A 25,570-nucleotide genomic window follows, 5' to 3' on the forward strand; every position below is an offset into this window, starting at 1 on the left:
TAAGAAAATTCAAAAAGACCGCCACGGGAGATCGATATGTATACTGTACACCGATGGTAGCGCCAGAACCAGTTGACCTAATAATACAACCAGTCACTTCGCGTATAATTCCTTTCGTGATCGACGTATGTATATACACATATGCGTATCATCTATGCACGTTATACACATAGAATGGCGAATACGTGGAATGTCATTGAACGAGGAGAACTACGTTAAATGAAACGTGAATCGTGAATCCCAAAGTACGGATGTAACACGTTGAGACGTGTACATTTCTTCGCAACCCGAGTGCGAGTTTCTTGCGCATGCGACGAAACGTGAGTAAAAGCGCTTTACCCAAGCCTAGACAGTGGCTACGATATTTCAAACAGGTGCAGAAAATTGCCAACATCGATCAATTTCCGTTAATTTAATGCAACTTCCATGTAAATTTAGAATGCTAGAACACTATTCTCACGTATTACCGAATTACATTACGTACTATGACGCGTATTTCCTCCGTAAAAAGACATTTCACTTGGATGCATCGAAGACCAGCACACTTGCTACGGTATAAAAATTAAATTAACACATAATTAACATACAACGATATATTAAATGAACCGATTTAGATAACTACGTACATATGTCCCGACGATCGATCGAAAGAGATATTTAAAGATAATTTTTGTACAGAATGTGTATAACAGTTATAAAATATAAAAGTTAGAATGTTTTATCAATTCGAAATCTATAGTTACTTTATCGAATACGCGAATTAAACGTGGTATTATCGTGCTATTAACGTAGCAAAAGTAAGGTGGATTAAAAATATGCTACTATAAGAATATCTGATGGTTGACAGAAAAAATAGCAATCGGTTACTGTATAAGTATTTATGCTAACACGATCACGGTTCGTGAATGCGGACGAATGCACCGAAATCTACTTCGAAATGATTTTCCACTAGCCGATCAAATTGATCCCCGTTAACCTTGACATTTTGCATGGCACTCGCCATGGATTTATTTTAGAAAGGTAAAACACAATGTGCCACGAGAAACTCGCGAACCGAACGGGCTCGCTGGTTACTTTCCTTACATGCACAGAGATAGGATACATTCGCCGGATACGGTGTTCTATATTCTGCATTCTACAGGATGAACGCCAACAACAGGAGGAGAAAGCTTTGTCTATTGGCTAACGGCCAATTACCAACGACTCGAAGGAAAGGGAAATTTTTCATATTTACATATTTGAACGAATTACGATAAACGATACGAGCAAAGTATTATTATTTAAAAGCAAACTGTCGCAACTTTTGTCTTGCCATTTTATGGATTATAGATTATAGATAGAACCTGTTCCTCGGTTAGTCCTAGTTGCGTCGGTCACCCTGTATATAGCCATTGCAAACAGTCGATACATAGGTAACGTACTACGTATATGTATGTGTTAGTAGTACGTATGTATATGGCACAGTTCTCTAGATCGCAGGTGCGCCTATCTATCTATAGACGCGCTTTCTCGTTGGATCTCGTAAGTTCATCAAAGAAAACCAAACTCGAATAAATTGTACGATTGCAGGTCGTTTCACGCTGAGATCGAGACTTTGAGCAGACAGGAAGAAACGTGACATTTGATCGATTGGAACTTGGGACAAAATTTCAGTGGTCGAATGCTTGTAAAGGCCTTGTCCGCGCAAAGGAAACTCTTCGTTTGTCCATACGGTACTTGGCCGAAGATTGCTTCCAAAAAGACCAAACCCTCAGCATCCGAGGCAAGTTTCGTACTCAGTTTTACATCGAGTTTCTTTTTCGTCGATCGCTCCCCGATCCTCCGCACCAATCACGCACATACGTACTTACATACGACATTCGGTGTCGTCGCGCAAAACTGACTACCGTTTCCCAGAATTTCCCTTCCTATTCAATCGCAATCGATTAGCATGAGAATTCTCGCGAGACTTTCGATCGATGGGATCCTAAGAATCTATCGATTCACGCGCAAGATACGCGACACCTACCTATATACAAGTACTTACTATAGTTTCATATAGTTACTAAACTTTCGAGATCGTCGTTTAATTCGACGTTTTCATACCGAATGACGATCCGCGTGAACGAGACGCGTGAGTTGATAATCGAGGCTTGCCGGTATGTAACGGATAGCCATAATGCCATCCTGTGATGTCGTAGCTGTAAACGATCGACAAAATGGATATTGGTAAAACAGATAGACGAGAGGATACAAAGTAACTCGCTGTCATTATACGGTACAAACAGGTCTTAACGAGTTATCTCCTGCAAACGAACGAGCCACCATGGACTTCGTATTTTGTCAAGTATGCCGACGTTGTGAACGATCAAAGAGGGATGTCCCACTTCAATTGGCCAGTAGGCAACAGCAATTATCATGTACTTAGAACCGGCTGCTTTCCATACATCAAATATCACTGCACCAAGAGGCCACGACAGGACCTCAGCGCCGAGGACAAATTTTTCAAGGCGATCAAGCTTCTGAACCTTGGTATACATTTTCGCATACCGTATTTATAAGAAATAAAAAGGCGTCTCGCCACGTCGATACGTGCTCATCGTCATTCTTCTACGATCCATCCGTTCTTTACCTTCGTTCACATTTTTTCCATCCAAAGATACCGTACACGGCGGGGATTCGCCGGAAGCCCGGCGTGGCGTCTCGCCACTATAATTAACGACGATTAGCTATTTCAGATTTCTTATCCTATCAGGTATACCTACATTGATGTATGGACTGGCAGCAATTTTATTGATCAGGCACCGAGAAATCGTGAACACGTCCCAAGGAAACGTAGCGATATATTTCTTACTGCCCGAGGACAAAGGTTCCATGTACTGATATACACGTAGATGTACGCATTGTATTAATTAAAGATAATTTTTGATGTAAATAAAACGTCAAATGACAAGCCTATAGAATTTAACGTATTCGTACGCGTGCACGCACGCACACACACGCACGCGCGCGCGCGTATAAATATAAAAAATCGTAATATAAAATCTGCCGTTTTACTCGACCGACATTTAGCTAGAATATTTATGACGCAACGTATTCCGTTCCGTCGTGCAATTGCATTTATTAAAATTATGAAGTCAAATTAAGTAGCTGCATGTACAAATGTACGACTATATCGGTGCGTGCATTTAAATGAGGTGATAGACATCTATCCGTTGATTCGACTTTTAGAGAAGATAATAGCATTTCCTACTGCGTAAAAAGGAACGGTGCGCGTTTGTTAGCAAGCACCAAATGATCCGACGATGATTGATTCGAAGACAATAAAGCGCGAAACTCGTTTGATACACAGCGATCGCGTTCCTGACCTACGATGACTAATGTTCCTTTTATGGCGTCGCGTAAAGAGAAATACAATAAGAGAAAGACAATTGCAACGCGCCCGAGACGCGGCAAGTTTCGTTTCATCGCATTAATAATTCATTTGAATGAAATAATTAACTCACGACTGCCGAACAATCGTTTAACGACGCGCGGTCGAAGGAATTTCTTGAGTCGGTTGAACGAGAATTGGGTAAACAATTTGAAAAAATTAGAAATATTTGTACGAAAGATCTAACTTCTAGTTAAGACTCGATATCTTAATGTCGATGATTAATAACGAAGAATCGCATAGTTTTAGAATCGCATAGAAATTATTAATCTTTAGCGAAAAGATCAACAACTGGGACCGAGTTTTCTCGATAAGGCACAAATGAAATATTTAATTAACGGATGACTTTCACTCGACGGAGATGACGATACGTCGGACGATGGCGAAACAACTTTCACCGAGGAAAATCTGTACCTGTTGCGCAGCTTTTGTACGCGACATCGGCAACCTTCGACCTACTGGTATCGCTGCCTGACACCAAGACATCCTAGCGACTATCGCGATATCTAGAATCGTCCTATCGAAGGCTCGACACACGTTATACGATGTTATCGTCACAGCGCTATATTCGACCGCGAGGAGAGACATCACCTTTCGAAAGGACAACAAGCGTTGGTGATTGGACGTACTTCCTACCACCATTCAACGTAAAATACAGCTTGTCATAAATATTCAAATACGACAACTCGTACTTTTATTACATGTCCGATAAATCCAAACATATTTATATTGGCTCCTTGAACTTAACCACATCCCGTTTCGACGACAGTACTGCTGCGTCCGTAAAGGAAGCTGTACCTTTTCCTAGACCTAGCTATCGTTCGTACGTGTTTCATTTTTCCTCTCTAACGTAATGACGTTACGTTGCTGTCAACTTCTTCGGATAAATTCTTCGAAACTACGACAAGTCCTTTTAATCGCTCGCCTTCAGAAAGTTATCACTAATGTCGAGTAACGTGTATATCGTACATCTATCATTACTGTCTATCATTAGCGCCAATTTTTCCAAGCAGACTTTTTTTTATAAATCATATAAGTATGCATATATCCTACTGTGGAAGTCTCTGTTAACCCAACATATAGACAATTAGATAATTAGCGAGTAAGATTCAAACTTACTTTGTTTTACTTCAAGTATACGAAATTATCATAGAATCATCGATGCGTGTCAGTCGGTGATTGAGATTAACCGATTTGATTAACTGGACTTAATTACATCGAAAAAGAGTAAATTATCTTTCGAAAGTTTGCATTTCGTTCGTACCGTATTAATAAAATTTGCTGTATTCTAGTTTTCAGAATGGCATATCTCCGAGATATATTACTGTTTAAGGATTGACAACGCATTTCCATAACCTGAAGTTGGAGGTTGTAGGTACCGTACACTCTTAAGCCATTAATTCTCCTCTTGTAACACCGTCCAAGTCGACAAGATCGGCATTGACCAAGCCGAAGGGCCTGCCTGTCTTCCGTACAGAAAAACGGAACTCCGATCGAAGTTGTGCGGGAATCACACGGACCGATCGTACACCTTGTATCCACGCGAGACTCGTCTACATTCCGAGCACGTGTTAACGCGCGACGCTGTTTAACGTCGACGTAAAGTCGTAGACGTGGACGGAGGATCCGATCGTTTGCCACGAAGTTGTAAAGTCGCGTCACGCACAATTAATTCACACAAGACCCGCGATCGCTATTTGCATATCCGATTGGTCGTAACGTTTCGAATTAGAGATGCTATCTATCCAGCCTTCGAACCTATTACAATATTAAAATGCTTTAGCATCTTTCAATGTCAGTCCGGGGCGTCCACAGAAAAGATTCGCGCGCTTTAGATATTGGATTGCGCTTTCCTGGCACCAAACGTACACGTACACCTTTTGCTGCCGCGAACTGCGAATTTTTCGAACGTAAAGAGAACACACCTTTCGCGATAATGGCTCTTCCGCACGACATTTATATATATATATATATATATATATATATATTTATTTATTTATTTATTTATTTATTTATTTATTTATTTATTTATTTATTTATTTATTTATATTTATTATGTTATATTATATACAAATTTATATTTTATTTTAATAAGACTATAAAGAAATATTTCTACTTTTAATTATAAAATTAAATTATCGTCAAATATCACTCATCCGATCGGAGTTGTGCCTTTCTCCATGTTCAATTTGTACCTGCATCGCCATCGCGCACCAACGTTCATGGACTTTTTCGCCATAGCTTCGCCACGATTGATTCTTCATTTTACACGAAATTCCACTTCACGGAATTTGGAAATTTCCATTTTCATTTTCGCGATTGCGTTCGCGAACTATCCCTTTACAAGAGTTGCGAATCGTTGGAGCCTGGCTTCTTTTCCATTACAATCCCACCGAACTCTCGCCAAAAGAATTACATAATCATCGACTTCGCCGTTACAGAGCCACATCCCGATGGCGAAATTCCATTTTCAATCCGAGTGGAGACCCCCACCCCCCATACTTTGCAATTTAAAGGTACGTTAATCGCGATATTGAAATGAGAGATAAGAAACAAAGACGATGAAAATTAATGAATATACTTATTTCCGAAACTGTTATATGTTCGATCTATTGTGTTTCCGGCAGCTTTCGAGTTTCGATCACGAGATTCGATAAAGATTCGTACGTACCAACGAAGCTAACGTCCGCCAAGAGGGGAGAAAAGCGCTTACATACGTCAAAAAGACGAGCCGCGCGATTCGCATCGTGTCTCCTGACCGCAGAATAAGTCATCGTCTATTCTAACCTGCTTATTGTCCGCCGCGCATAAACAACGGTATCATCGGACAACCTCGTGCGTCTATCGTATAATCTCGCTACCATTCATCCCGCGTTTGCTCCATGGTTACAATGGTACATATTCGCGTGGCTCTCGAACGCAGAAATAATGGCATTGTCCGTGCGCGAGAACTGCAATAGGCATCCTTCTTGCGGCACGTGAATGAGTCCACATGCAAATGGCTATTTCGTATAATCGGTGCGCGACACCCACCGAAAATGAACCGAGTCGAAGAATCGAAAGACAGCCACAACCGATGTTCCTTCCTGCGCTAAAACGAACGCCCTCGTAAAACAGTGTCTCGGTTCTCGCAGTTACTTCGCATTGTCCTCGTCGTCTCGCGTCATCGTTCCCATCCAATGACGCAACGCGTCCAAGGCGTATCCGTGTGAACGTCGAAAATTCTCATAACCGAATGCAATCGCCGAAAGGAGTCGCAATTAACTCGCAACTCCCGGGTTTTTACACCGAGACGAGTTTTCGAGGAGAGCGTGCGTTATGTAAGTCACGTGGATGAGATGCACCGGGTGACTTCGTAACTTGATTGCAAGCGGGTCCCTGTATCGAGGTAATTAAAACGCAGATCATAAATACGCATAGATAATCTGCTGCTGGTTTCGTTTTTACGAGACGCATCGGTTAAATTTCGCCGAATGATCGAATCTATCTCTCTCTCTCTCCATCTATATGTACATATATTTATCTATCTTACGTTTTATACACATCGCGTTCTAGTTCCCCGCCAATTCGATGTTACTCCTAATTAACGCAACCTAGCTTTAATAACATCCTGAGTCGCTCCTCCTTCAACGTGATGCATCGCACAGATTAATTTAATAGATTAATCGTCGTATATTAACGAGGAACACGCGAAGCACGAGTACCAAAGGCGTACAATTAAACGAAACGCGGCTGTATTCTATCCGGCTCGCTTAAATTCCGCAGGACGCAGTTTCAATTCCGCAGCACATTATCATAGACACGTTATCGATCGAGATACGATGCTTGGTGTACATAGTTTTGCGAATACGATCGATCTTTGACAATCCTGTCACGACGTGCCACGACGTAACGTTTTTCGCACCTTATAGTTCCTGTAACTTTGGATATCGGATGGATTTACACGGAACTCTTGGAATTTACGTACGAGACGACGATCGTCTCGTAATACTTTAATTCGAAACTCGTACATCGATATCCTAAATTATTCGCTTAAAATAAAATGAAATAAAAGATGAAATAACAAATACGTAACATCAATAGTAATCGTTATTTATCATCTACTTTGAACGCCATATTTTCTGAAACTTTGCTAGAACTAATCATAACATACCACCGTGTCCCAGCGTAAAAGTAAAAATCGTAAAATCCATCGTTTTATCCGATCGTCGTAATTAACAAATTGTCAGACTTATAATTTTCATTCGTGCGAATATTTTCTCCCATTAACGAGCACTACCTTCCTTGGAAATTGTCGTTAGTACAGCGTTTTTACTAGCTCGTCTAATCATTTCGCGATCAATCTTTAACTTTTATCAAATCGCATAAATGTATATAGCAAGACATTCGCATCACGATTCATTCGCATTTGCGTTCTGTAGCGTATCGTAACAACAGCTTAATTACCTTAACGGGGATGTAACATTATGATAATAAGACCTATAAGATCAAGATGCACGTTCTATTGCAAACAATGAGATTAAGAATCGGTACTTGGCTCGGATCGGTATGTCGTTGATAGCACGGATAAGATTTAATTTTACATCGGAAAGAGCAAAGGAGAGTTGCTGCTCCAGCAAGTTTCCGATACGATTCAAGGAAAGAACCGTGGGACGAAAGCAAAGAGTCTAGTGGAGAAATCACGTACTCCGTTATTACGCCACGGCGTCGCAGTTACGCTGATAACCCGAACAGAATCCGAAGGATCTAGTTCGAAAATCACAACAATCACCGTGTCAACATCCAGTGCAAATTGCACGATTTTGTTAAATGGGACGAGTTAAACGATAATGCAAGCCAATTTCGTATCGATGCGAAACCGATGCGACGATAATAGCGCTGACGTATCGAAACTGGCAAATCGGTTAACACAAGGGAAAAATCAGCTTAACAAGCGACACTGAACAATCGAAAAAGGAATGCGATTCCAAAGAGCGCAGAAAATGCCGATTACGTACTTTGAATATTACGTTAATGTAATGTGACTGTTTCCTTCTACCTATAACGTATAACGTACATTTTGTACGACAGATAAAAAACGATTACCTTATAAACGATAGAAGACCTTATCGGCTTTTGAATTCTATACATCTAATTGAAAATCCAGCGATAGAACGAGCGAGAGACCTGTAAAACAGCGGTAGAAAGGACGCGGCAGAGCTCTACTTGACATTTATCACGAGTCGCTGCAAAGGAATTCACATTCACCCGACGGTATTGACATCGTCGCTACACCGATCCGTACGAACGTATCTACATACAGTGAAAGATGGTGGTGCCCGAAAGCTAATTACATTCTCAAGGTAATTCGGTCGATGAATGCATCCATCCGTAAGAAAGATATTTTCCTCGCTGCTCCGCAGGATATCCGCTCAAGCTCGTTGCCAACGGCCATTGTTAAAAGACGATTTAAGAACCACCACCGATTTACCTTTTAACGGTCAACTGTCGTCGATAACGCGGCAATATTATATACACCTTTGAACGATCGAAAGTCCAACTGTATTATATTTATATCGGCTGTTCTTTCCATCGACGGTTCTAGCCACGTTACGAAAATAGTAACACTCGCTAATTAACTCGTTAATTGACAAAACGTACAAAGATCGGGCCAGACGAAATCATTGAAATTTTACGTACCGCTTATTTCGATCGTCGCCGATCTCGATGCCACGGGGAAACGATCCTTTCGTAAAAAGACCCATTTCATCCGTTGAAAAGATAATAGGGTCAGGCCGTATACTCGCAAAACGAGTAACGAACGCGTGGATCGAAAGGAGAAGGAAATTAACGATGGCTAACTGTCATTTGCACAATCGGGTTTAACGAGAGATATTAATTGCTCGGCTCGATTCAAGAGCAAGCTAGGCTAGTTGCGTCAGTTTTGCGTAAGACGAAATCAATTAGCTATAATGAGAAATCGGTGTATATTCGTTAAACGTGTAATGACTGATAGTACGGTACTGTGTAATTTAAATTTCAAATTTAACGGATCGTATAACGAACGAGAACTTTTTCCAAGAGAAAACAAAAACGCTTCGCGTTCCTATTCTTTCTTAGATGTATGTAATGCGCGTACTATATGTTTATTTCAAATCGCATGGCATAGAATATTCTTAGTCCGGGACAAATGTAGATATGCTCACGCGCGAATGGAATTGGTTTTTAGCGTAATCGATATTATAACGAGCCGACGATTATCGATATCTCGTCATATCACTGTCCATATCGCTATCCATATCACTATTAGTTTGCGAGATATTCGCAAAAACGGCCATTCCAGCTAACCTAATTTTTATCTTTTATTTATACTTTATAGACATATAGTGACATTTTGACATTTTATCCGGTTCCTCCGGAGTGAGGAGGCGATCGGCAACCAATAATGACGCAAGCACGGACGCGCAATTAATTATAAGCGGAATTCACTGTGGTGGTGCCGACAGGTTTTTGCCAGTATTTTGGAAACTAAGGTACGACGGTTACACGATTACGCGTACAGGAAAAGATTTTAAAAACAAGGCAGCTTTCTAAGTGATCAGAAAAATTGCTTAAGAAGCGTTCGTAGTTGAAACTTCACGTACAATTACCGTAACGACGATGTCGACTGTATGAACAACGCAACATACACATCGTGCATCTGACCTGTATTTTAGGTCTTTAACTACCGAAAACGAAGGTGACAAGAGTCAGGGGTATCGCGAACTCGTAACAAGTAACAAGCAACTTGGCCCCTTCTTTGAAACTCCATGCGATAATTGTAATTCGATATATCTATGAGGCACGCGATACGGTTAAATTTCTTTTCCTGCCCGATGATTAAACATTTAGGTGATCGTGGTTGGAAATATGAGTCGATCGCGCACCGCTCGACACGGAACTGTGAACCTTGGGTAGGAAGCCAGAAAATTCTGTATCTCTCTTACGCGAGAAACGCTTGCAAGATATTACGAAATTAATTAATGCTTACATAGATACGAGGTAAGATATTATAAGAAAAGAAGGATAGAAAATTCGCTTTTAATAAAATATATTTTCGTTTTTAATAAAAACTGACATACAACCGAATGTATCTTCGATAGACGGTATACATAATTTTCTTTGCAATTTCCTAACTTTTCTCAGCTATTGGCGATCGATTTTAAAGCAAAAGTCCCATTTAAATTATCCAAACATTTTATACTCGCGTAAAATCTTTTCGCATACGATTATTATATTATTCCGACGATAACTTTCGCCATTTTCGCCGTTTTTCGAAAAACTTGGACAAAACTTCGACTTGATCGGAGAATCTCATACTATGGAAAGTATGAAAAGTTGTCAACGAGAATCTTGAAAAATTCATTCCCTCTGAAACTTCTCGCGTATGTACTTTTAATCGCGATTCCTTTTCACAGGGGAATATCGACTCGACTTCTGGCTTCACGCGTCTTTACCTTCATCTTCGTTTTTCTCCGCGCCCGGCTATAATCTGGCCTCTTCCCATCTTATCCTTGCTCGTGTCCTGCATCTGGCTACCTACTCTACAACCTGTGTATCTCACAATCACGATCAATGGGCACGGTCAGTAGCCAGCAGCATGGTTAAAAGTGCCGCGCCCCTCTAAAAAAAGCAATACATAAATTGGTGACTCGATCTGGCACACATTCCGTAACATACAGGAACGAGTTTAGAACCAAGCGTATACCTTTCAATTTGTTCTGACTGTTTTATGATCGGTCCATACTGATTGACAAACGTTTCAGCGAATGCAGTATCCGATACTATTCTTATAATTTCCAATTTATACTCGGTTTTCTTAAAAACTTGATTAACGCATCGTATTCAGTTTACCGCCATCTTTATCTAACCCCAATCTAATCGAGTCAAACGAACAGATATTTTTTGTATGAAATATTTGAAAATTCTTTCTCTCAAATTTTATCGAATTACACAACGACAAAGAATCACGCATATTTAACTTTTCCAATGCAAGTTGATCAATTTTCAAACACCGGCGTACTCAAAATTCTTCGTTTTATACGTTTCGAATAGTACATATTATTATTATTATTATTATTATTATTATTATGTTATTATTTCGGCAGTTCTAGAGGGTCAGGTAAACAATTAGCCCGACATTGTACCCTGAACCGATGCAGCAACCTACCGAATAGATAGATAGTAGCACTATGTTTAACAAAATAACAATTTGGGGGCTCTGGCCATCTGGCCATAGAGTGGGTAAAGCGGACTGAACAGCATCGTGTCGTGAGAGACGGCACCACGGCTCGGTATAACCGTTCCTAACATATAATTAACTTTAAGAAGTAAGAAATTTCAAAGGTTATAATAACTCGGTGAATGAATTGTTCTCTATTCCATAATTTATATCAAGGCAAATAACCGCTCGATCTAATTATGCGAAAAATTAATGGAATAGTGCGTATCGCGATACACGTACTCTGTACTTACATACGGTTAAGTGGAACGTCTCGCGTAAGAGGAGCTCAGCGGTAAGTTCGGTAAATCAAACGTCGGACAGGGATTCGTTCTGATTAATCGAGTACAGATAAACGAAATCCCACTGCGTATATCATGGTCTGGTGTTTGTTCGTTATTATTACTTGCAAATACTACTCCATACATCATTTTTCGTTTGATCGCGATGAAAAGGAGGAACGAGACCACGGGGAAAAACGAAGATCAGAAACGAACGATCGCGCGTATGCTTCTGAGAATACCTATGCGTTGTACGTCGCGCAGCAACGACAATCGCGCAATTTCTCCGAAACAAAGCGTGCTAGAAATTGGAAAATAAATCGAGGGAACGATCTACGAACGATCGCGTTCCTTCGAAACTACATAGTAAATGCAATAGAGAAGATCATAGTGAAATAATCGATCGAAAAAGACTCTCCTGCCGTTTAATTAAATAATTAATTAATCGATCTGTACGAAGTAATTTTCTACAATGTGCGAAATCGATCGTTTGCGTTTTCGTTCTCTATTCACTTTCAAATCATCGTTCCTATATAAATAATACACGACTGCCGTCGCCGTAGAGATATTTTAGCCACAGAGAATTTATTACAGCGACCAGTCGGCGTTTTTACTCATTTCGTTGTTCGCCATGATATGATGCGACGCGATACAAGGGACGACCATCGGACAAGCTAAAAAGACGATCGAAACACGCTTTGCTTCGCACCTTCGAAGGACGCTTACAGGAGCGAACAAGAATCATGAAAAACACGATAGGCAGCAAGGTTCCCAGACCTTGTGATCGTTCGATTTTGCAAGACTTTGCATCGAAAGATCGCCTAATCTCAAATTTATGTATGTACGTATCTATAAAGTTTTCAACATTCTCCAACTGCTTACTTGCAACTCCTAACATTCCAAATTTCATCCTGCATTCTCTTCTTTCGCGTAAACGTATTTCGATTCGACGATTTCGCTTCGAAGAAATAGTTTCTTTCTAGGTGAAACGTGTCTTTTCGACGTCACGTTACGGCAATCTGTCTTCACGATTCGAGTATTAACGCTGTCCTAATTTATTCTCCGCGTGTCCTATTCCGCTCGTACCTGTTGCCCGGGCTCTGCTGTGTCTATGCACTCCTGTGTTAACTCAGAACAGGTGGATGCAGAGGTCAAACGTAACGTCGAAACTAGTCGTAAATCAAGGTGAACCGAGGTGGTTCGCAGTAGGCGCAGATATAACGGTGACGACGGTCAAGTCACCGCGGTGCCATGGCCTCCTTTCCACGCCAACGTTCGCCCCTCTTCCTCTTCCCCTCTTGCCTCCATACGACTCGCGATACCTCTTCTTCTTCCACTTGGCCAATTCGTCTAACTGTACACCGTATATTCGTTCGTATAATCCGTTTCTTTCCGTACGTTGAAACGCGTGTACACGATTATATTTGGCTCGTAGTCATCAAGGCTCGTGGTCGCGCTCGCGTCGTTCGCATTTGGAACAACGATCAGGTATAACAACGATATGAAAATTCGCGAAATCGAAATCGTAATCGTTCTCAACGAATTCGAAGTAGCTACTTATCGATACAAGAGACACGTTCGAAAAAGAATAAAAGAACAGTAGCATGCAATCGTAAGAGAAACGCTTATAGTTTGATCATCGGTCAACTTTATTCTACGTTCTACGTATATTCGCGTCGTCTTTGATAAGTTAATAATACAAAATTTATACACGCGTAGTCCGTTTCAGCGGTTATCTAAAGTATCCAAGTATCTAAAATGACAGAATTAGTTTAAAGAAGAAAGACACGCTTACGTAATTATATACGATATTCGGTTCTGTTAAATTAGAACAAGAGACGGCAATTAACTCGAAACGATGAATACACGTAGACTGGCTAAATGTTGTATCTGTGGCTGTACAAACACGCATTCTAACAATATCCAACTTTTACGTTGGAATATCTCATGCGAGAGGATATTGCGGTACATTGTCTTTGCACCGCTAATTAACGTTGATGAGAAGAAGGTGACGCATGATCTAAAATCTAAACAGAGTAAAATCTGGTGCCAAGCGGCGTCGAGTGAAACGACTCCCGAAGCTAAGCATAAAACTGCGTTCGTTGCGACTTTGCACGATCATCCAATTATCCAAGAGAAATTGCAAGTGATCCGTGAAATTTTCTTGCTAACGCTGGTATAGTAGCGATACTCTCGTTGTAGAATTTCCTTATTCGAATAAAAGAAGAAAAAAAAAAAAAAATCGAAACTGGATTTCCATACCATGAAATTGTACCGTGAAACGTTACACAACGATGACTCACGAAGCTATCGAATACTGTATCGACCGTCGTTCAATGTCCAAGTAATCGAATATGCAGAAGACACGATCGTTTCAGGAATACACGGACTATTTAGTCGATTAAGTAATAACAGCGATACGTTCGAATGTTTCGAAAAAAAAAAGCAGAATGTCGGCGAAAGGCTGCGATTCGAATATGTTAAGATCGTAAGAAGCAACGTATAACGTGACGATAATTTCGCCCAAGTTATATCGTGTCGCGTAATCGTGTCAGTATTACAAAGAACAACACGTTTAATAATGACAATTTTCAAGAAACCTATGCACGATGGAAAATTTACATAAGTAGCGTTTATATCTGCATTTACGTCCTGATTCCAGACAGCTGTTAACGCCGAGTTTGTTAAGAAGCAGGAAGACCACGTTTATCTCGGTGGTGCATCTAAGATTTAGCGATCGCTGTCACACGTTTTCCAACGCGCGAAAACAGTATGTCCGAGACGTGGGAAAAAGCCATGTACCTACCAAGTTAATTCAATCTCTATGAGAATTCGCTCTTTTGTTACAGCTACGTGCGTATTCTACTCGTCTCTTTATCTATCCTATGCATCGAAGTCGTACGTATACTCGCCTGCAACGCATTCGTCGTTCGGCGTCTCCGTAATTCTTTATTTAGTTTCACTTTAATGAATGTCCGTTATATGTCATCGATCGCGGCATCTTAAGTATAAGTCAACGATTCAAATTTCATCGAGACGTGTAAGACCAATGTCGGTATAAAAAAAAAAAAAAAAAAAGAAAAAGAAAAAAAAAAGAAGAAAGCTCGATTTATCATCACCTCTATTGTCATTATTTACAGAGAAATTATTTTCTGCGATAAATAATCGAAAAATTCGAATTCTCTTCGTTTCGATTGATCTTCCTTGAAATCTCGAATGTAACGCAAGTTTTTTTATACGGCAACGATCCTAAAGTCGATTTGTGTCGTACGAGTCCGCGTATTCAATTTTCTAATAACACCTTTCCTAGTGAAACGAACGTTCCATCGAAACACAGGTACAACTTACGACCGAATATCTACGACTTTCGCGTTATCCAATTATGGGATAGGTGTATGCGACTCCTGACATTTTATAATCATAATAATTCAATCGACTCGTTTTGGTGATCCGGTCGAATTTACATTTACCAATCGTACTTATACGCGTCCCTGGTAACGGTCTTACGTAATAATCGAGCAGACAAAATATAAAAACATACCGATAGAACTAGTAGCACGCAGCTTTCGCTTTCTCTGGTTCAACAGACTAGTTTCTCTATCATTTTCTCCGAAATGTTTACATTTACATTTACACGCAAACTAAATACCTTTCGTCAAAAACGTTATAAATTACGACAAAAAAAAAAAAAAAAAAAAAAAAGAAAAACGAAGAAAATTACGAAACTGAACAACCATTTTCAAGCGTATGCCCATTATCATGTTCCGTATCCTTGTTTCCCGTTCTTCGACTTTATCGATACCTAAAGTTTCTATTTTATAAGTACATGTGCGCGATTCCAATCAAAAAGGAAGATCCAAGATCCTCGATAGATGCACCTTGGTATGTGTTACCAACGAAACAATACATCGCGACCTTAAGATACCCACGGTTAAAGAAGAAATATCCAAGTTCAGAAACAGATATAATATAAGAGTTGACATAAGAGTTACTATAAGAGTTACTTGACACGACGGGCCAGATCCGCAGATTAAAAAGACGATACCCTTTAGATCGAAGCATTAGATTCAAACATACTCTAAACATATTAGAATCAAACATACTATAAACTCTTATAATCCAAGTTACAATACCACGCCAAAAGAATTTACTTATAATTGATCAATGAGAATTGATTGTAAATAGTCTACCAAATAAAAAAAAAAAAAAAGAAAAAGAAAGAAAATCTCGCCTTTAAAAGGATTCGGACAACGAATTAGGAGTGTCACTCGTCGTCGAATCGGAGGAAACGGTACATGTCGCACGAAGGAAGTCAGCAACAAGAAGAATCGGTCGACTCTATATCTACGATGTACATCATTTCGTATCTGTCATTTTTCCAAGGCCGATACCTGTCCATCCCTTTTCCACCTACTACATTTTATCAATTTCCACAACAATCGAGCAAAGTTCTTTCTTAAGAAACAACAATAAAACACTCCCATGCCCGATGATTTCGAGATTGTGCGTGTCACATGATTTAACCGAAAGAATCACAAGTACACGCGAATCCACTTAGAAGTTGACCACAGGAGACGTCTGAAACCAATGGCAAAGTGGATAGGCAGGTTTTCTATCAGAGACTGTCGATCGGAGAAAAACTTGTCGCGATCAACGTTAACCCCTTGCACTTTTGTCCCCCTTTTGGTTTAACATGTTATATCTTAACGCGAATTAGACATATATCGTGCAGCTTTTCTTCTCCTTTTACCCCTTTGTACCGCCGATCGATCGTGCTTATTTCCAACTTTTGTTTCCAACTATATTACTCGTTCAACAAAAGGACCAGATATTTCAACTACTCGGAACGTAATATGTACATCTTAGAAGGTTCGTAACTATGCCAGGTAACGGTAACGAAAGTAAATCACACACGCACACACATATGCCGCTATCACGATCACGTACGAACATTCTGTTACAGGTTGGCTGTTCCGATGAAGATCACATCGATAGAAAGTCAGATCGGGATTATTATCCTCTCGCTTCTTGTTACTCGCAGCAATGTGAGGAACGGCGAATAGATGGAATAGATAGAGGTATACGCGGAAAAGCAGATAGCCGCGATGCGGAACAAGGTAAATTACAGAAATATCGATTAGGATACAATCGAATAAAATCACAATTTTCGCGCACTTTCTACTAATTGTACCGTCGAATAGAATGCTTCTATGTATTATAGATCTACGTATGTCTCTAATCACGTATTTACGAAAAAATAGTAGCCTAAAAATTATAAGCCAATTATCGTTGTATGGATAAAGGAAATGTTATTTAATCGGTAATTTATGTAAGTGCCAAAGTTTCCACTTGAGCGTCTTTCGTTGTGTGCAGATTGTTCTCAGATTTACAGAGATAAGAGATTTCCGATACGAGGTTTGCGAGTCGCTTTGGGGACTGAATGAGTCTTGGAACGCGAGGGAATTTCCTAACTTTCCCAGAGTGAAAAAGAAAAAAAAAAAAAAGAAAATCGAGTTCAAAGATGGTTTAAGAAGAAAAAGAATAAGAAACCACCGTCTACCATTGAACGATCAAACCACGCTGCTGTATCTCGTCTAGATTTTCGTGATACACCAACAGCACGATGAAATAATATTTATTATGATTGTCACGACAGGCGGAAGAATAGAGTTTGCGGTTGAACGTAATTACTCCGTGCGTATCACGATAATATTAATTAGTAACTTTTTATAGGCATCACGATGCGCGGAATCAAATGTTTACAGGGACTACAGGTCACAGACTACAGAGTACAGAGGGAATTCTTTCGCATTGCATAATTACGTTGCAATTAGAGTAGGTACAACCGCGCGTTGGTGGAGACAGGAAAAGGAAACGTCAAACCAAAGATACCTACGTAGCCCTAAAGGTATCATTTGCATTAGCTTGTAAAAGTTTCGCAGCGATCTACACGCATGACTAACCCAACAACTCGTTAAGAATACGCGAATACGAATATAATAAGAAAAGAACAATTTCATAATATTGGTACAAACTGTCTTTGAATCGTGACAATATCGATGTTGGATACTATTATGCGAAGAAAGTGTTATAATTTAGCCTCGATAAATGATCAAAGAAAAACTCAGGAGATTATTTAAAGGAAGACGATAGATCTTTTTATAGAGTTGTAAAGGTTGTAGAGTTTATGTGAACTTAAAAAGTCGCTTAATATACTCTAAAAACTCGTCAAGATTATTTTTTTAACATTAGACTAAAAATCGAATAAACTTATGCCTTTACTGATAAACTTAAGAGTCTAAAAGTCATATTTATCCTTTCCGTATTCACGTTAAAAGAACAATTTATCGATACTGTTTAGCCAAACGTCATAATATAAAATAAAACCCTGTTATTACCAGCAACGTGAATGAACGATTGTTGCTTCTGACTTGTTATCTTTATCCCCATCGAGCACGTGTTAGCACGTGTTGGCATGTACATACAATCCTTGTACATACAAGCATTCTACATACGTGCATTTACTTCTTCGTAATATACTTCGATTCCACGTAGCAACAAAACGCTTTCACCTGTCGGGTTCGATTCAATTTCACAGTTAATGAAATACTTGATTTGTGCCAAACACTTTTATACCTCCTATAATTAAACTCGATGCATGTCACAAATTCGATTGTAATAATCGCTGCTTACATTTGATACAATCGGTTTCATCGAATCTCAAACGATAAGAAATTCGCAACGATTCAAGTCGTAAAATGTACGATAGATGATGAATACATATCGCAACAAAAATATTTAATTACCTTCTTCTTCTTTTGTTTAGGCTCTATTTCGAAAGCGATCAAACGTTTGGTACACCGCGCCAACTATCGACGATAGGATAACGTAAGTACGATTCAATGAATCTATTGGATTTTTCACGATTCAACTATCTCAATTCAAATAATCCATTACACCAGCTTGAATATTCCAACTCACTCACAATTTCTTTTTATTCTTTGTGTCAATTTTATTCACCTTACCTATGATAAGTGAAAAAAGAGCATGCGAATGATGCGATTCTATACCTGAATATACACGAGTTCCCTTTTTTTTTTATTTTCGATACAACAATGCGTAAATTTAACTATTTTTCGAAGACATCTTGGATAAAGTCGTACCACCGAATTGTAGCTTCAACTTTGCTATTTAACATATATATCTATATATATATACACACATATATATATAATACATATAATATATGCGATACAATTTCTGTTTAGAATGGTATATTTTATAGAAAAATATCAATTTCTTTGTATTTCGCTCTATTTAATGTTCTCCCTCCCTCCCTTTTCTTTCCTCTTGTAAAGCTAAACAAAAAACGCATTTCAAATGCACACTGCTACCATCTGCTATGTATAGAATAAAGCATTTTTCTCTTTTCAGGTCTAATATACGTAAAATGAATAAAATATATAGTTTTGAAAATAAATTATATATGATATATGCATGATTCTTACAATCAGTTAAATGCGTTATTAAACACAAGTAATAAAATTTATTAAATTAGATATTTCAATGAAACAATGCTTTTATCCTACAACGTCTATCACGTTGAACAGAGTTTAAGTACTTGGACGATTGGACACATTCCCATAAGTAGTATATATATGTACTTACCATAACTGTGTGCGCTAGTGTATGCTCATGCGTGTGTTATATACGCCGGTGTGTCACCTAGTGTTGTTACTGTCTGCTGTCGAACCCAAGCATGTCTATAAAATAGCCGGTAACACTAATCGGTCGTCGACGAATTTGCTGCAATCCAAAATCACGATTCTTGCTTGTTGGTTGTTACACAGTCGACACAGATCACCATATGTAAACACACACACACGTTGTTTGCGACACGCGTGGGATCGCGCATGTATCGAAGCGCGCACTCACATCCACTGTAATCGAGTTTGCACAGAAAAAGCCTTGTCTAACGTCTTCCTGACTTTCTGCTAATTTAAGAAAACCTGATGTTCATCGCCAATTTCATCAACGGACGTTTTAACCAGCATTCAATAAAGAGTAATTGTCAGCTCTATATGTTTCGCTGTATTTCATATCTTCTTTTTTCCACTTTTCTCGCGCCGTTTTAATAAAAATGGGAAAAGTCACGTACGAAACGAGGAGAAGTCACGGATTTTCAACCTGGCGGACACCGACTGAGCTCTCAACCGGGCAGGTAGGTAAGCCGTTGCCCCTCCACTCTATTCACCACCACGATCGCTCACCATTCTCCATTCTCTTTACCTTTGCTTCACTTCGCTTCGTCTTATTCTTTCATTTTCCTGCTCCCTACTTGCATACATCGATATACTTATATACGAATATTTATATATAAATAGAGTCTATTATCATATTATATCCCCGAAATATTTAAACATCAAATCTTAATATGTTGTATTCGATATATTCGTGTCAATTAAGACTTGATACACTCTTAAATACGTGTATGTATGACGTTTTGAACGAATCTTTTTATTTTAGCACGATAAAGTAAAATAACATGAACATGTACATATAAGTAAAAGAACATGTACATATACCTACATACGTACACTATGTATGGAAAATTTTATCATATTACATTTCGTAGAAAATAATTGTACCAACCAATTAATGGCATATATATGTATATAGGTGCACACGCACAAACGTGCGCGCACACAAATGATATATTTGTGGAACAGGTAAACGTAATAATAAACAATAATATAACGCTTAATTTATAGTTAGGAATAATTTTATTTGCGGTACATCAAATAATTAACTCGTACTAATAATTGCTGTTTCATCTTGTTCTTGCTCTTTTGTTTCTTCTTCGTTACTTGTTGCAAGGTAATCTTGATGGTTAATTTTAAAAGATTCTTTAGACAATTCACTACTTATTTGAACTCTGCAACGTTTTTAAATGTTTACATTATTGTGGTACTTTACTATCTCATAAAAGTTTCGTGTATTATTTACCAATTTAAATACATATATGTACCTCTCGATAAATAATCCATCGCGTTTTGGTCTCATCGATTCAACGTCATTAATTAGCGAGGAAAAGTTTTCTTCCAATTCCTGCGTGTCCATGTTAAGCTTATAATTAAATAAACAGATTAAAGACATATTCTTTATCGATTATGTATAATGTTATATGTTATAAATTTACCAAACCAAAAGTCACGTTAATTTGACCATATTCTTTGAAAGATTTATGAGGCTCTGCAGTGTATCCGATTCCATCTTTGTACTTTCTAACTAATTGGCTCATATTATTACCCAAAGTACCTGAATTATTTAAGTCATTGATATTTAAACATTTTAATAATTGTAAACAAGCCCTTATGTTTAACGACTATGTTTATTTACCTGCTCTCAAATTTGGAAATCTCTTTTTTAGCAAGCCCCTAACTAATAACAAGTCGGTTAAAATATCAGCATGAGCTACGATACAATCGTATTCTTTGAAAGCAAATGTCCCATTCTGTAATAATTACATTTATATTTATACATATTTTAGATTGTTATATAATAGCATTACTGTGTAATGCTTTAACTTACTTGAATCTTTTTTATCAGTTCAATACCACCGACTAAGTCAGCTCCAGCATTTTTAGCATTCTCCTGTTCTTGGGAATTCTTGCAAAAGGCTAATACCGTTCTCTGAGGTTGCCCATAAGTAAATATATGTGGTGTATCAATGATTCTCGTAAATTTATCAAGATACCTATTCTTCTTCTCACGCTAGTATATTTTATAAAACACTTCTATTAGAAAAGTATTTTTCATCTACTTTAACATACGATAAAAACTGCATAGAAATATTAGTCATCGTTTTTTACCCTCATATTTAATTCTATAAATGCATTAACAACTGCATTAGGCTTATTAAGCATAGTTGGATGATGCGTTTCACGGTGATTTTCTATAGCTTCTTTTAATGAATACACCGGCTGCTGATGATATTTTACTATGTACACATCATCGACTGCTTTCCATTTCCAACTTTCATTCATGGTAGTAAGTGGACAAACTTCCACCTTCGTTCTGTTATTAAATTATCAATGTACTCTATACATTGTAACAATATATACTATGACAATAAACACGACGCTACAAATTACTCACTCCTTCTTACGCTGCTTATGTGGGACAAATCCCACTTGTTCAACTACTGCCTTAACTTTCTTCTTTTTAAGCTTTAACCTCCACCTTTCTCTTGTTCCTTTCCTAGCTGCATAATCGCGACTTTGCATAAACATGTATGAACCTATATTGTATCCAGCATTACAGTTATATGTACTACGGAAACTGTTTATCAACCAACCTGTAGATATCGATTAAAATTAATCAAAAATAAAACCAATAACTATATATTAGTATCCGAAAATTTCGTTCCAGGTTATAAACAAAATTCTATGTATCATATATGATTTTCTCATACGCTTCGTGAAATGTATTATATAGGTTTATTAAGACAACCATGTTTTGAAAATAAATACAAATTAAAAATAACTTACTTGCTAACATTGTCGTGATTATACATGAAACAAGCTTAAATAGGTTAGGACAATTACCAAATAAAATACATGCTAGGGATATTATATTTCTAAACACCCGATATAAATAAAATCTTAATAAAATAATAAAAACTAAAACGATATCGTTGATAACTTGTTTAAGTTACTATATACACTGTATATCTTTTATAACTACAATGTTAATACTCGTTGTACATAAAAATTCTATTTCTTTCTTTCTGTAACGTCAAAATGTTTTCATAATCCTTCGTTACAATCACGGAATATAGTAAATTGATTTAAGAAAAACTAAACAGATATAACTTTTGTCATCAAACATATGCAAAATAATAACTTGAAAAATGGAATAAAATTCGAAGCAATTAATCTAGTTCATTTATGAAACAGCACTATTTTGACAATATGGCAGACGGAAGTAGACGTCATCAGTGCCAACTGCCAGCCAACTAGGCTCGTTAAAGTTGTGCTTTGTATAGCAAGAAAAACACTTTTTCTCCGTCTTTTGCAGCTTCATATATTTCATATAGGGTACGTTAGTCCAGTGACGAAGAAATGAGTTTTACATAATTATACCATGCGAACGCTTTTCTGACCCGTCTGCAATTTTGCGATTTGGTGGTGGTGAACTAAACATTATAAAACTGTTATTCGTAGGCGAGATCTGGTAAGTCTATCGCATTTCAACTGTAATCGTTCACCGATTATATTCCAAATACCATTCTTCATTTCGATGTAATAAACGGTAATGATTTAATGTTTGTTTGACCATAGATAACCAGTTGTAGGTACTATTATTTATACTTATACACTTTAGTAGAGCTTTTCTTGTAATTTAGATATATCTTGAGTTGTATCAAGGCTGTAATGAATTTAATAGGTGGCTTCTATTATAACCGCAATTACTTACACACGATAATCTTGTCAACTCATCATTGTTGCAGAGTCATTCGATAGTTAGTATATAGTAGAGCTGACATTCATCCATATCTACAAATATGTTCATTTGGGACTGGTTTGCAGGTGTTTTGAATTATCTTGGTGAGTGTAATCTCCATAATTTTCTATATGTATTTTTAATATATATCTTGATCTATGCATACAATGCATTTGTATTATATTTATATTTATAAAGTCATGCTGAAGATGCATGCAAATTGACTTTATTATATCCTTCTTTTTCCTAATAAAAAACATACAAATTTTCTTAGATCGTTAAATATCTGTAACATTGATTTCGATTTGATTTTTGTTTGTGTATCGTGTATAATATTCGTTTTGAATTTTTAGGTCTTTGGAAGAAGAGTGGTAAACTCTTGTTTCTTGGTTTAGATAATGCAGGCAAAACTACATTACTTCACATGCTAAAAGATGATCGATTAGCTCAACATGTGCCTACATTGCATCCAAGTAATCAATATTCAATATCAATATATAATTTATATATACATGTATATCTAAAAATTTACATATGACACAATTGTTCTTATGTAATTTTACTCAATATATACATATAATTTATATAAATTAATACAAAAAATTTTTTACAAAAAGTTGATTCCAGACATTTATCTTTAAGTAATTTTGATTTATGCCAATTCGGTCTCAATATTTTTCAATTATACTTTACAATTCAGTGATTAAATTTATTTGTAGTACATTATATAATGGTGTATCGCATATGTTTTCATGTTTCAGCATCAGAAGAACTTTCTATTGGAAACATGAGGTTCACAACATTCGATCTTGGCGGACATCCTCAAGGTATAATTAATTAACTTGTTTCAGTGCTGGCTATAATTAAATTGTACAATATTATTTTTGTTAAAATATGAGACATTCTTCCTTTATAGCTCGAAGAGTCTGGAAAGACTATTTCCCTGCAGTGGATGCCATAGTGTTCCTTGTTGATGCAAGTGACACATCACGGTTACCAGAATCAAAAGCTGAATTTGATGCACTTTTAACAGATGAACAACTTAGTGCATGTCCAGTTTTAGTACTAGGTAATAAAATCGATAAACCAGGTGCAGCATCAGAGGATGAACTTAGAAATTACTTCAATCTGTACGGTCAAACAACAGGAAAGGTAGATAGTTACAATTTGTTTAACATGTATAATCATATAATCCATAATATATATATATATATATATAAATTCTAGGGGAAAATTTCTCGCAGTGAAATACCTGGTCGTCCATTGGAATTATTTATGTGTTCAGTACTGAAAAGACAAGGGTATGGCGAAGGCTTTCGCTGGCTTGCTCAGTACATTGACTGAATGCATAAAATGATTTAAATACTCAGATTTGTGGCAGTTTATTACATTTCCCTTTCCTCTGATTCATATTGGATGTTATTGCAGAAGTGTATTATCCTTTATGTGAATTGTGCAGTAGGAAAGGAATATCAATATATAAACTGCAATAAAACAGATTCAGAACAGTGCAAATAAGTTTTAAAAAAACATCCAAAAAATACAATATGACAAACGTGATAGAACTAATTTCTTTTATTTTAATACATGGAGCCTACAATCTATATAAATTTTTTTAATTCCATACAAATTCTGTGAATTTTTGTCATTTTGCAAATTATATTATGGAAATACTTGACATAATAAAAATGATATAAACATTTTGATAAATAAAGTAATAAACTATTTAAGAATTTTAAGCGTTTCTTAAAATTATTTTTTATCATGTAAATATTTTAATTACATTGAAAATATCTGAAGTAAATTTCTCAAAATTAAAAAGTATAATGTTTGTAAATGTATTTAGTTTGGTTTCTCTTTTTTACTTCAAAATTAAAGATATGAATAAAGCAGGAAGTGATACATTCTGCTTGCTTAATACACCGTCATTTCCCCTCTTTAAAAATCACTTTCTTTTCTTCTTTTTTAAATAAAATACAAGTATAAGTACGACTTATAAAAAGGGTGGAAGCACATACGTTCCATTACAGAACTATCAATGTTGTTACATTTTGGTAGCAATTTTTTGACATATTAATAAAATCTTGTAAAAAAATCACAAATTATCCTTAATTATATAAATGTTTATGCAAA

The 25,570-nt window shown here is 37.3% G+C and overlaps 4 protein-coding genes and 1 long non-coding RNA gene across 10 annotated transcripts in view; 3 read left to right on the forward strand and 2 right to left on the reverse strand.

The window, feature by feature from the left end:
- The window catches only part of LOC126924007 (cadherin-99C), a 73,018-nt gene extending 52,866 nt beyond the window's left edge, over positions 1-20,152 (reverse strand). Inside the window, exon 1 of one of the 2 annotated variants that reach the window (XM_050737996.1) lies at positions 19,601-20,152. In XM_050737996.1, coding sequence (XP_050593953.1) covers positions 19,601-19,603 — 3 coding nt within the window. In that variant the 5' untranslated portion in view covers positions 19,604-20,152. Of the gene's footprint in view, positions 1-10,887; positions 11,397-19,600 lie in introns of those variants that run through there. The other variant, XM_050737995.1, reaches the window with a different exon arrangement.
- Positions 106-2,932, forward strand: LOC126924052 (uncharacterized protein C15orf61 homolog). 2 transcript variants are annotated; one of them, XM_050738132.1, is made up of 4 exons: positions 106-125; positions 1,570-1,762; positions 2,268-2,511; positions 2,735-2,932. In XM_050738132.1, the coding sequence occupies exons 2-4, from the start codon at positions 1,661-1,663 to the stop codon at positions 2,860-2,862; spliced, it is 474 nt and encodes a 157-aa protein (XP_050594089.1). In that variant the 5' UTR covers positions 106-125; positions 1,570-1,660; the 3' UTR covers positions 2,863-2,932. The 2 variants fall into 2 exon arrangements, with proteins under 2 accessions (XP_050594089.1, XP_050594088.1); XM_050738131.1 differs by lacking the exon at positions 106-125 and adding an exon at positions 132-320.
- LOC126924063 (uncharacterized) lies at positions 6,265-19,589 on the forward strand. 2 transcript variants are annotated; one of them, XR_007713398.1, is made up of 5 exons: positions 6,265-6,800; positions 14,595-17,049; positions 17,306-17,840; positions 18,759-18,820; positions 19,367-19,589. It is a non-coding gene; the product is annotated as an uncharacterized LOC126924063 (long non-coding RNA). The 2 variants fall into 2 exon arrangements; XR_007713397.1 differs by lacking the exon at positions 6,265-6,800 and having other exon boundaries at positions 14,554-17,049.
- Positions 20,153-20,696: 544 nt separating the features above from the next.
- LOC126924031 (50S ribosomal protein L1) lies at positions 20,697-22,756 on the reverse strand. Its single transcript, XM_050738097.1, has 8 exons — positions 22,483-22,756; positions 22,091-22,289; positions 21,805-22,009; positions 21,524-21,706; positions 21,332-21,446; positions 21,132-21,250; positions 20,961-21,058; positions 20,697-20,867 (listed from the first exon to the last, which is right to left on the reverse strand). The coding sequence occupies exons 1-8, from the start codon at positions 22,490-22,492 to the stop codon at positions 20,738-20,740; spliced, it is 1,059 nt and encodes a 352-aa protein (XP_050594054.1). The 5' UTR covers positions 22,493-22,756; the 3' UTR covers positions 20,697-20,737.
- Positions 22,757-22,901: 145 nt separating this feature from the next.
- On the forward strand, positions 22,902-25,176 carry LOC126924051 (GTP-binding protein SAR1). Of its 3 annotated transcripts, none has more exons than XM_050738130.1 (6): positions 22,902-23,031; positions 23,445-23,541; positions 23,791-23,910; positions 24,199-24,264; positions 24,354-24,589; positions 24,665-25,176. In XM_050738130.1, exons 2-6 carry the CDS (start codon positions 23,499-23,501, stop codon positions 24,779-24,781), a joined length of 582 nt encoding a protein of 193 aa, XP_050594087.1. In that variant the 5' UTR covers positions 22,902-23,031; positions 23,445-23,498; the 3' UTR covers positions 24,782-25,176. The 3 variants fall into 3 exon arrangements, with proteins under 3 accessions (XP_050594087.1, XP_050594086.1, XP_050594085.1); XM_050738129.1 differs by having other exon boundaries at positions 22,984-23,245; XM_050738128.1 differs by having other exon boundaries at positions 22,985-23,167.
- The last annotated feature ends 394 nt before the right edge of the window (positions 25,177-25,570 follow it).

Source organism: Bombus affinis, chromosome 14, assembly GCF_024516045.1.
Source record: "Bombus affinis isolate iyBomAffi1 chromosome 14, iyBomAffi1.2, whole genome shotgun sequence".
In the NCBI taxonomy this organism is placed as follows: domain Eukaryota; kingdom Metazoa; phylum Arthropoda; class Insecta; order Hymenoptera; family Apidae; genus Bombus; species Bombus affinis.

Bases quoted from the DNA above. Each gene is read 5' to 3' on its own strand.
- LOC126924052 (XM_050738132.1), top strand. From the start codon at position 1,661: ATGCTTGTAAAGGCCTTGTCCGCGCAAAGGAAACTCTTCGTTTGTCCA. The intron at 1,763-2,267 runs GCAAGTTTCGTA...CGGTACAAACAG, and splicing joins CCAAACCCTCAGCATCCGAG to GTCTTAACGAGTTATCTCCT. The intron at 2,512-2,734 runs GTATACATTTTC...TTATCCTATCAG, and splicing joins GATCAAGCTTCTGAACCTTG to GTATACCTACATTGATGTAT.
- LOC126924031 (XM_050738097.1), bottom strand. The intron at 22,010-22,090 runs GTGAGTAATTTG...ATTTAATAACAG, and splicing joins CATAAGCAGCGTAAGAAGGA to AACGAAGGTGGAAGTTTGTC. The intron at 21,059-21,131 runs GTAAATTTATAA...TTTAATTATAAG, and splicing joins TTAACGTGACTTTTGGTTTG to CTTAACATGGACACGCAGGA.
- LOC126924051 (XM_050738130.1), top strand. From the start codon at position 23,499: ATGTTCATTTGGGACTGGTTTGCAGGTGTTTTGAATTATCTTG. The intron at 23,542-23,790 runs GTGAGTGTAATC...TTGAATTTTTAG, and splicing joins AGGTGTTTTGAATTATCTTG to GTCTTTGGAAGAAGAGTGGT. The intron at 24,265-24,353 runs GTATAATTAATT...CTTCCTTTATAG, and splicing joins TCTTGGCGGACATCCTCAAG to CTCGAAGAGTCTGGAAAGAC.